The following is an 11963-nucleotide window of genomic DNA, read 5'->3' as shown; positions in this document are numbered from 1 at the left end:
CGCCCGCCCTTGCCCCGCGGTTACCGGAAACTAGTACCTTCGAGGTACTAGTTTTTAACTGCGCATCTTCGGTGGGAAGCCTCAGGTTCGCCATGGGAACTCTACGCTTCCCAGATGTGGCGGTGAGATCGCGCCCGGAAAATCCGCCTATCTTCCATCTCTCTAGCATGCCTAATGCTCCGTGTGACCGCAGCCTCTGTTTATCTCTTGCCCTGAAAACCCAAAAGAGCGGTCACCGTTAAGTCGGCTGTGACTTGATGGCACTTTCCACCGCCAAGTCCAGAGTGGCTGGGTTAATTCTTCTACCCTGAGAAGAAAGATGTAATTTAAAAAAAAAAAATGTTCCCTTAATTTGAATAAGAGATCTGTCTGGCTGTACTGGACTTCTGAGAGCGTTAAGTGCCTCTAAACTCTTTGGCTGAAGATCACAAGACTTGGATTTTTGTTGTGTCCTGGCAAAATCTTTGGCTCCTTAATTTGAGTTTCCTGAAAGGGTTTTCTGTAACGTGTTTTCGTTTGAACTTAGTCTGCTCGAGAAGATGCTGGAGTGGGCCGTCACGGACAGCCGAGACACCAAGTCCCTCCCAGTGCATGCCGAAAACGCTTTCCGGCTCCTGCTACTTGTTCAAGATTTCCTCCAGGCTGAAGGGCTGGTCAATTCAAGCCTGTGGACAGAGAAGGTAGGTCTTGATGGACTCTGGAAAGGACCATGAAGGAAGGGCCGTCAGGTGACACCAGAGGCCTGCTTCTTCATCCAGTTCCAGAAACAAGTCAATTTAGAAAGGCGTGAGCCCATACTCTGGGCGAAATACGATAATTTATCATGTTTCCTACCACAGAACAGGCCTAACGAGTGGGTGAGCTTGGCTTCATTTAACAGCTGTGAAGTGACAAGGTTTATTCTTGAGGGCGTGAATCTGAGAAATTTCTGAGGGGAGAGCATGAGCCACTTTTGAAGTGTTGAAGGAGAACGTGGGTTTTTGTTTTTTGTTTTTAAACAAAGCATTTTTGGGCTGTTGCCAACAGTATTGATCTGTAAAAGTATTTTGATGTCTAAAACATTTCTTGGGTTCTGAACACATTCTCTAAGGCAGGAATCTTGCTTAGTAAACAAATCTGAAATCTTTTCCACACCACCATGAAGTGGCAAATCCTGTTTCCTGTCTGGTGGCCTGAGAGCTGCTTGATAACATTCCCCTTGGTGCCTGCTCGTTCGGGGGATATCAGAGTGGTCTCACGGGAACTGTGGGTAAACTTCCCCACTTCCTGTTTAGGCCTCAGGGATACTTACCTATGAATATACCACGTCAAAATATAGCTAATTCTATTTTAACATAGCATAACAAGATGATTGGGGGGTTGGAGCACCTTCCCTCTGTGAGGAAAGGCTGAAGAGTCTGGGACTTTTCGGTTCAGAAAAGAGACAACTAAGGGTGGACATGATGGAGGTTTATAAAATTATGCATGAGGAGGAGAGAGGTGACAAAGAGAATTTTTTCTCCCTCTGAAAATACTAGAACTCGAGGGCATCCAGTGGAGCTGATGGGCAGTAGGTTCAGGCCGGACAAAACAAAATACTCCTTTGCACAGAGAACGATTAAAATGTGGAATTCACTGCCAGAGGATGTAGTGATGGCCTCAGGAATAAACAGCTTTAAAATGGGATTAGTTAAATTCATAAAGGATAAAGGATAAGTCTATCAGTGGCTACTAGCCCTGGTGACTGAGAGGAACTTCCACATTCAGAGGCACTAATCCTCTGAATCCCACTGCCAGGAGGCAACATCAGGGGAAGGCCTCGGCCTCTATGACCTCTTGTTGGCCCTCCAGAGGAACTGGTTGGCCGCTGTGTGAGACAGGATGCTGGACTGGATGGACCACTGGTCTGACCCAGCAGGGCTTTTCTTACGTTCTTATGTTCAGTTTTGTGCCCTGATCAGACAATTTTATTGCAGTGACAGGAAGCCAAACATGTGGAGCTCTCCTGTTCCCAAGAACTTCTCTGTTCTTTTCAGTAAAGGACACAACGGCCTTTGCACATTCCCTTATGTGTACTGGAACATGAGTGAATTAATTGTAGTGAATACGTGGGTAAGACTGAAGCAAATGAATGCTGCCACTCTCTCAAAAGATGTTCCAAAATAAGTCCTAGCCTAATAGCTTTACTTGGCAATATCATTTATGTCATCCTTCTGTGAGAACTAACTTCTGGAATGGGTTGGGTTAGCTTTCTGTGAGAGGAAAAGTTAACTTTCTTTATTTTGAACTATTCTTCTGCATCTTTTCTCCACCCAGACCAGAGGCAGCTCCAGAATTAGTTTTGTTTTCCCTCTGTGATTGGCTGCACTTCACAGCAATGCATTTGAAAATCAAAGAGATCCACCCATGTTGATCCCTGCCCATCAACTGCATTCACTCTATTGGGGAGGGCGTAAAATGCGAAAGGCAGGGCTATTTTTGGGCAGGAACGCACAGGAATGGAGTTCCGGCTGGCTCCCGAGTTGGCCACGCCCAGCAGGAACTCATTAGCATAATAGGCCACACCCAATAGCAGAGACTCATTAGGATTGGCTAAATTAGGGGTGTGTGGCCTAACATGCAAAGGAGTTCCTGCTACAAAAAAGGCCCTGGGTTTTGACAACAAACAAGGTAAACAGAATAAGAAGTGAAAGGTGGGTGTGGCTGGATGACCACACTTCTGGTGACATGGGGGTGTGGCCTAATGTGCTAATGAGTGGTGCTATCAGGGTGTGGCCTAATATGCTAATAGATTTTGCTGTTGGGTGTGGCCTATTATGCTAATGAGTTCCTGCTGGGCTTTTTCTACACAAAGAGCCCTGGTGAAAGGGTCTCAAACTGTACATCGCTCCTCTGGATGTCTCATGGGCCTCAGGAGGCATCGCTCGCCTATTCAGAGCTATTTCCCCACCCCTGAGCTGTTTTCTCCATTTCTCCTTTGTCCTGCTTCCACCGGTTCGCTTAGCTCTTGGAAGAGCTGGTGACCTTGATGGACTCCTTGTCGGTCTGGTATTCCTCTGGCCCGGAGTGCACGAAGCTCTACCACGTCCAGGTCCAGATGCTCCTTGGCTTCATCGGGCAAGATAACTTACAGGTACGTTGCGTCATCACGCGTGTTGCACAGTTGTCCACTAAGATTATTTTGTGTGTGTGTTTGTTTAAAAAAGGATAGAACACCCTGAGCCTGCATGGTCTTGTACTTAAGGCAGGGAGTCCTGAGTTCCAATCCCAGCCCAGCTGCAAAGTTTACTGGGTGACCATGGACCAGTCATTACCACATGCGCCATCCTGAGGCCTCCGAAAGAGGACTGGGCTAAGAACGTAATTCGTTCATAAGTAACAAATCCACTGGCAAGATTTGAGTCAGGCAGCACCTTAAAGACCAGCAAGATTCCCAGTATATGACTTCCCTCCCTCCCTCCCTCCCTCCCTCCCTCCCTCTGGCGACTCCTACTGGGGCATGGAAGACATTCAGGGAAGTGGCTCGATCGCCTGCCTCTGGTCTCCCGGCCCTGGTATTCTCTGGAGGTCTCCCATCCAAAGACTTGCCAGGGTTGGCCCTGCTTAAGCTTCCGGGATCTGACGAGATCAGGCTGGCCTGGGCTATACAGTTCAGGGCGTGGTTTGCATTTTTCGAGGGTGTGGCCTGAAGGTGGGTGGAGCTAAGCAGGTCTGGCATCGAATGGAAAACCAGCATCGAATGGAAAACTGCTGGGGAAGCTCACGTGCAACTCCCGTGGTTTCTTGGTAGGAGAAAGGCAGGCTATTGTTACAGTAAAGGACAATAAGCACAGTGGCTTTGGGAGGTGGTTTTAGCATGCTGTCTCACACTGTTGAGATCCAGAGTTGTGTAGTGGTTAAACTGTGGCGAACCTATGGCACGGGTGCTAGAGGTGGCACTCAGAGCCCTCTCTGTGGGCACGCGTGCCATCGCCCCAGCCAGGCCTAGACTGTCATTAAAGTGTGGAATTCTCCAAATAATTTTAAGTAAATGAAAGCATTTGGGATTGCTTTCCTTACTTTGTTTGTTAATGTATGAGTTGTTTTTTCTAAAGTAAAACCTCAGTATTCAGGTTACATTGCCGTGTTGGCACTTTGCGATAAATAAGTGGGTTTTGGGTCGCAGTTTGGGCACTCGGTCTCTAAAAGGTTCGCCATCACTGGACTAGGATATGGGAAGCCCAGGCTCGAATCCTCACTCTTCCATAGAAGCTTGCGGGGGTAACTTTGGGCCACTCATACACTCTCAGCCTCACCTACCTCACAGGGTTGTTGTGAGGGTAAAGTGGAGGAGAGGAGAATGATGTAAGAAGAAGAGGAGATTGGATTTATACCCTGCCCTTCACTACCCGAAGGAGTCTCAGAGTGTCTTACAATCTCCTTTCCCTTCCCCTCCTCACAACAAGACACCCTGTGAGGTAGGTGGGGCCGAGAGAGCCCTTGAGAGAACTGCTCTTGACAGAACAGCTCGGAGAGAACTTGTGACTCACCCAAGGTGACTCCAGCAGCTGCACGTGGAGGAGGAGTGGGGAATCAAACTGGCTCTGGATCTCCACGGGGGAGAAAGGCAGAATATAAGCCAAGTAAATAATCAATAAATTAGGTACACCGTTCTCTTCCTCCAGGTCTGTGCGATGGCGGCCGCCAAGCTGAACACCCTCCTTCAGACCAAAGTGCTGGACAACCAGGCAGAGTCCTGCTACCTCCTGGGCCGGCTGGAAGGCATCCTGAGTCGGTCGATCCAAGAAAAGACAGAGACCTACTCCTTTTTGATTCCGCTCGTCCGAACGCTCATTTCCAAGATCTACGAGCTCCTCTTCATGAATTTGCACTTGCCGTCCTTGCCGTCCACCAACGGAAGCCCCTCGTTTTTTGAGGATTTCCAGGACTACTGCAACACTGAAGAATGGAAGGTTTATATTGATAAATACGTAAGTCATGAAACCCTTTTGCCGCTGGGTTTCTTTGGCTAGTGCGGCAGCAAGACGAGGGGTTCATTAGGTTGGATATTGTAACTCTGCATGCAAGGGGTTCTGGGAGGGAAAGGGTTAAGAGAATTCACTCAGGTACCCTTGGCATTTGCGGGCCCCCCCCCCATCAGTTAGATGCTGAGCTGCTTTGGCCATTGCTCGCCTTCGGCTTCATCTTATATAGGACCTCTCTTCTTCTCTCTCTTACCTGGGTTTGGAGCTGTAACAAGTTAGCTTTTTTGAACTTAATCTATTCATAACAAATTAAAGGTACCTACATGAACATGTCATGTAAGAAGTGCTTCTATTTTTGTAAGTAAAATTTCTTTCTCTTGTTAGCACTGGAGTCAGATCCTCTTTGTAATTTGTCTAAACAGCATTTTCTCTTAACCGGAAAACATGGAGGATCGGGGATACTACATAAATCTTTCTGTGCTTCCAAGGCAATTGAATTTTTTTTTTACATTTAACCCAGCCCATTATTCCCTGACCTTTTGTGCTCCAGATTATTCCGAATATGAAGCAGTACGAGGTCAGTACTTTCAGCGACGGCCACGAACGCATGGCAGTGTATTGGAAGGACTGTTATGAGACGTTGATGGTGAACATCCATAGACGCGAGCGGGAGCGAGGAGAGAGCAAGCTCAAATTCCAGGTGACGCCCTTGTTTGTTTCACAGCCTGCATGAACTTCAAAGAGGTTCTTCCGATATCATCACTGCTGTGCCAGGAGGGTCCCTGGTCCACCTGATGGTAGCCAGATGAGATGGACATCACTTTTGGCTAGGCTAGATACATCTTTGTGTTGAGCTGCTTTGGCCTTTGCTTGTGTTCTGTTTTATCTTACTGTTACGCCAAATGCTTTATCTACAGCAAATGGCTAACTATAATTTTAACGTGAGCTCTGGCCCACTATACCGGGGTTGTGTCTGAACTCAGAGTTCCAGTAATGGAGACCACACGGGTGTTTTTCCAAAACAGAATAATCTTTTACTGAAGGATTTCGAGTTCACACATACAAAATAATCAGTCTCTCGTTTAACATGCACTCAAGAGTCCTTTAGATATACAGAAAGAATATAAAGATAGTTTCTTAATTACTTGGAGGTAGGTAGGTATGTTTCGGTTTATACTCGCCTGCTTCCAGGAGTCCTGTCTTGTTGCAATGGAAAAATTGGGAGGATAAGGGAAAGGTTCTTAAAGCAGGAAAGAGGGGGAGGGGGGTAAGATAGTTCCCATCTCCTCTTTGTTCTGTGTGCATGTCACACAGAGTGATTTTAAAGGCAGGCTTCGCTGATCTTAACAGCGAGATCTTTAAATCCACGGATCTGCTTTGTCCCGCAGTTGGGATGGTGATTTCAAACAACATTTCTCCTGCAAACAAAAGTTAGCGGGGGTTGGGGATAATGTTGCCCATTCCCTATCTCCTTTTCTGCTGTAAAAACCTTGTCATGGCAGAGCTTCCTGTCGTGGCAGGGCTGACTAGAAATTGGTGGTTTGCCTCTTTAAATTATAGGAGCTCACTTCTTCTGTCTCTTACCCGCGCTTGAAGCTGTTAACAAGTTAACCTTTTTGAACTTAATCTGTTCACAATAAATTAAGTGTACCTACATGAATATGTCATATAAGACGTGCTTTTACCATCCTGTAACGTAAAAGCCCTTCCTTAGTACGTCTCCTTTTAAACCTTTTAAATAGATTTTGAGGACTAAAACAAGATTAGATTCACAACATAATAATGTTCTATTTCAGTTATTTTATGGCACTATTACTTTGTTTCCTACACTACTGATGGTTCTGTGCTAAAACAGCCTCTTGTTAGGATCGCATTTCCAGCTCTGCTCAGATATCTCTGTGTTTGAGGCTAGGGCAGATGTGCTGTCTGAACGGGTCTCTCTCTAGATCTAGATCTCCATTGGGATAATTACGCAGCAGAATACTCTTGGTTCTGTGCTATGCTCCTTTATTTCTTCTTCTTTTTGTGATTTTGGAATAGGAAGCTGGAGATTCTTAAACTTCATGCAAATGATCTCGATGTCATTTCATCGCCTCACTTGTGTTTATGATTCTGTTGAGGACTCACTTACCACTTTTGCCCTAGGAGTTCTTCGTGGAGCCCTTTAACCGACGGTCCCGGCAGGAAAACATGCGTTACAACAGCATGGTGAAACAACTGAACAATCAGCACACAGCGACACTAAGGCAGTGGAGAGCGGCCAGACTCTACCTCACCTGTGAGCAGGGCCCCTGGGCTGAAAGGTAGGAGGAAGGAATCTATTTCTCTCGCTCCTTTGTGCCACGTTGTGTCTGTCTATAACCTTTCCTATCTTTATGTCACACTTAAGTACTTGCCTGTTCTTTCATGCAAGTTTCACTTGCTTATAAGGACTGGAACAGGTCTAGTAAAATCCCCAATGAGATTTTACTAGATAAGTACAGTTTAGGATAGAAAGTTCAGTTTCTTGCTGAGAAGTACAGTTTAGAAAGGCACCTACCCACCCACAAGATTCAACAGTCTTAATTTTGTCACCTAGTTAGGCTGGATAATTAAATTCCTAACTGAATTATCCAAGCAATTCTGGTTAGCATTCACATGTCTGGGACAATCCCAGTCATTGGCATTCCCTTGTGCGGCAAGAAGATAGTTAAGTGGTAGGTAAGTGGGGTCATTTCGTAGAAAAAGAGGTGCAGGAGCTCATTAGCATAACTTATTAGCATAACTTATTTGCATATGCCACACGCTCTGACATCATGGGAAGTGTGTCAGAAGGCAACACCCACCGCTCAGGCTCCACTGGATTGTTTTGGATCGCTAGCTACTGGGGGAGGGGGGTATCGAGCAGATCTGCCCTCACAGAGGAGGGAGAGCTTGTACCTGAAGGCGGGCTGGGGGGGGCGGGCTCTGCAACTTACCTGGCTGCTTCTTGCTCCTCGTGGCCCAACTGAGGGCTGCTGGGAGCAGGGAGTGGGGCTTGTTGCATGTGCCCGCCCCCTGGGCTCCTTACTGCCGGAGCTCCGCTCCTGTGCGCTCCTGCAGGAAAGGACCCCTGAGTACTGTCAAGTCGCAGTCAACTTCTGGTGACCCCAGCAAGGGGCTTTCAAGGCGAGTGAGAAGCAGAGATGGTCTGCCATTGCTTTCCTCTACAGAGCCTGCCGTGGTAATCTCCCATCCAAGTATTGACCCTGCTTACCTCCCGAGATCTGACAAGCTCAGGCTGTACCATGCTGCCTTCCCTCTCAAGTGGTAGATTAGTGGCTTAGCAAAACTGGAGATTCGTTCTGTAAATCTGATTGGTGGTTTACATTTTGACGTGTCACGGTCAACCCTTGGAGTCCTCAAGTCTGTCCAATAAGGATTGACTTTCATAGATGATAGCCAATTGAATCCATTGCTCTCGCATCCTTTTTGAGAAGTGTTGTGCTGATTCCCTCCTGCCCTTTCTCGGTCCTCGTCTGTCATCATCCCTCCTGGGAGGGAGCTGATCATACCAAGAGAGAGCCATGCCGTTTCCCCCTGTAACGGGGTCCCCTCGTACAGATGTCGGGGGCAGCGTCTCCTACCCTCCTATAGACCTGTATGCAGCTTGTTTCTTCAAAATCTACTCGCAATAGATGTTTCTTTTCCTCATTCTTTTTTTCCCCAAGAGAAACTGTCCTAATCGTTATGTCGTACTCCTGAGGTATTTTTAGTTCATTTGGCATATATTCCTTTCATCAGGAAACTGAGCCCAGTTCACTGGAAGCTTTCCAACATGGAGAACTACTCACGGATGAGGCTTAAATTAGTGCAGAATTACAGTTTCAACTCTCACCAGGATGCCAGTGCCCTGAGGGATAACCTAGGTGAGATCTAGTCGTGGTTGTGTTTATAAACTGATGCTTTAAGTATTTGTGTCACAGTTCCTCACCGATCTGGGTTTACTTTCAGCGCCTGGAGATGTTTCTGTAGTTTGTTCTAATATGTGGTGTGTGTCTCCCCCCCCCCCTCCATTTTCATATAATAAATATTATAAAGCTAAATAGACTCACATGATTTTAAGGCCTGGTTGTTTGGATGGGGCACGGTTATTTGGATGGGGCACATCTCCACCAGTAAGATCACTCATTCATTGATCCAGTGTGGTGTAGTGGTTAGCATGTCAGAGCAGGATCTGGGAGGCCCAGGTTCGAATCCCTGTTCTTCCATGAAAGTTCCCTGGGTTGCCTTTGTCACGATTAGTTTCTCTTAGCTTAACTTACTTCACAGGGTGTTTGTAGTGAGGGAGCCAACGTGGTGTAGTGGTTAACAGTGACGGAGTCTAATCTGGAGAACCGGGTTCGAGTCTGCACTCCTCCACATGAAGCCAGCTGGGTGACCTTGGGCCAGTCACAGCTCTCTCAGAGCTCTCTCAGCCCCCAAAACAAGTCTAGCTCTCCACCCCGTGGTGCATAACATTAAAAGAGCTAGAACTCTAGGCTGCCAGACAATTTTAGGACCTCCTGGCTATACTGCACACGATGCCATACGATAATTATTATTGTTATAATTATTATTTGTAGTGAGGATAGAATAGAGGAGGGAGAATGATATTGTAAGTTGCTTTGGGTTTTATTAGACAATGATGAGATAATAGAGAAAGCAAGATTAGAACAAAAAATGAAACAAAAGATTCACTGGTTCAAGTATTTACAAATAAAACACCTTTTGGAATCACCAGCATTACAACAAACAAGAAAGAGGCCCTTGACTCAATTTGAAACATTCTTGAAAGATTCAGAAGAGCAATCTCCGGGAGCTATAACAGCTTGTTATAAATTCATTAACAAAATAGAAGAAGAACCTTATCACATTATATCAGAAACAATGGCAAACTGATCCTCACACTAAGAGCCAGTTTGGTGCAGTGGTTAAGTGTGCAGACTCTAGTCTGGGAGAACCGGGTTTGAACCCACTCCCCACTCCTCCACTTGAACCTGCTGGATGACCTTGGGCAAGCCGTAGTTCTGATAAGAGTTGTTCTTGAAAAAGAGCAGTTTCTGTCAGAGCTCTCTCAGCCCCACCCACCTCACAGGGTGTCTGTTGTGGGGAGGGGAAGGGAAAGGAGTTTGTAAGCCACTCTGAGACTCTTTTGGGTAGTGAAGGGTGGGGTATAAATCCAATCTCTTCTCTTCTCTTCTACTCTGATAAAGATTGGTCTTTGATTTGGAGTGCAGTTTGCAATACATCAAAAATACTCCCTATCCATTTTCAAGCTGTTAAATTATTGACAAGGGGGTACTTACCACCAACTAGGTTAGATCGTATTAATACATCTTTAAAACCTATATGCAGGAAACACTGTGGACAGGTGGCAGATTTTATGCATTGTTGTTGGTATTGTCCTTTGATTCAACAATTTGGGGGAACAATAAAGCAATAAATTAAAGAAATTATTCATAGTGACTTAACTGACACTCCAGAATTTTTTCTCTTGGAAAAGTGGCCTGACACTGCAAAAAAGAAAAAGCATTAGGAACTAATTTCAATCTTAATTTCAATAGCTCGCATTCTAATAGCAAAAAAATGGATAGATAAAAAGCCTCCCTCCTTGCAAGCGTGGTATAACCAGATATGGGATTACTTTCAATTACTTTCAAAACATCGAATGCATCTCCGGTGAACTATAAGAAAAAAATTGCAGCTGTTTGGTTTCCAGTTATAAGTTACATGATTGAAAAATGATATTTTACCTAACAATCCCCTGTACTAACATATGATTTGTTTTAAAGTTGTATTCGTCTGCTTGGTGGTAATTTCCACACAATGCAAGTTTATGTCATGTTATTGTAAATATTTCTTAAAATCTGTTTGAAAAGCTTTATATGTAATGCAGTGGTTTTTCTGGATATTGTAATGTTACGTAATGTTGCATGATTAAAATTAAGTTAAAAAAAAGTTGCTTTGGGTCCCCACTGGAGAGAAAGGTAAAAGGTAAAGGTTCCCTTGCTCGAAAGCCAGTCGAATCCGACTCTAGGGTTGCGATGCTCATCTCCGTTTCCAAGCCGAAGAGCCAGCGCTGTCCGAAGACGTTTCCGTGGTCATGTGGCCAGCATGACTAGACACCAAGGTGCACGGAACGCTGTTACCTTCCCACTGAAGTGGTACCTATTTATCTACTTGCAATTTCTTGCTTTCGAACTGCTAGGTTGGCAGGAGCTGGAACTAGAGATGGGAGCTCACTCCATCATGCGGCACCCGGGTCTCGAACTGCTGAACTACTGACCTTCCACAGCCTGCAGTTCAGCTGCAGAGAAAAGAGGGGTACAAATAAGTAAAAACTGTAGTGATGCGCAGATGACTTCCTTTCACTAGGCCGTGTCCCTCCCTCTCCCCAGGAGTGCAGCAGGCCGAGCCCTCAAGTGAGGCTCTTCTCCTGGAGGCGGTGAAGCAAGTGAAAGTCAGCGATGTGGAAGAGGATGTACTTGAACTGCCAGACGAAGATGCGGCGCCCAGCACAAACATGTACGTAGGACAGCATGGAGGGTCCAAGGCCGGAAGCCAAAGAGTTAACCTTGGGGCATCCCTTTACTGTTTGGGTACATGGACAATACGATTCTTGCTTTTTAAAAAAAATGAACACTGCTCTATCTCACCAGCTGCTTTTGATAGTCCCTGTGCTTTCAGAAGAGGTTTGCTAGACAGCACGAGGAGCCGTTGTCTGGGAGACACCAGCCCAAAGCCTCTCGGCTTAGCGCTTGGGGTTCCAGCCCAAGCGCTTCTGCCGAATAGAACTGCGTGACTGGTGAAGATCCCACTCTCTAAAACCCTCGGCAGGTGCCAGGAAGCCTGTCAGTGGGCACCATGGGTGCTGCATTGACCCCTGGCTTAGAGTGTTGGAACAAGACTGGCGATGCCCAGGTTTAAAATCAGTTACAAAGCTAATACTGATTTATTTAGTGTTTCATGTTTTTTTTATTTATTTATTTATTTATTTATTTCTTCAAATTTATACCCCGC

The 11963-nt window shown here is 45.9% G+C and overlaps 1 protein-coding gene across 1 annotated transcript in view; it reads left to right on the top strand.

The window, feature by feature from the left end:
- The window catches only part of NBEAL1 (neurobeachin like 1), a 161903-nt gene that overhangs the window by 117388 nt on the left and 32552 nt on the right, over window positions 1-11963 (top strand). The window contains 7 exon segments of the mRNA XM_015407508.1: window positions 527-680; window positions 2984-3112; window positions 4644-4949; window positions 5494-5643; window positions 7089-7246; window positions 8706-8830; window positions 11342-11468. Of these exon segments, the coding sequence (XP_015262994.1) occupies window positions 527-680; window positions 2984-3112; window positions 4644-4949; window positions 5494-5643; window positions 7089-7246; window positions 8706-8830; window positions 11342-11468 (1149 nt within the window).

The sequence above is a fragment of the Gekko japonicus genome, unplaced genomic scaffold, assembly GCF_001447785.1.
Source record: "Gekko japonicus isolate JY-2015 unplaced genomic scaffold, Gekko_japonicus_V1.1 scaffold870, whole genome shotgun sequence".
NCBI classification, from domain to species: Eukaryota; Metazoa; Chordata; class Lepidosauria; order Squamata; family Gekkonidae; genus Gekko; species Gekko japonicus.
Note: the sequence above shows the minus strand (reverse complement) of the source record. Positions and strands in the feature narration are given on the sequence as shown.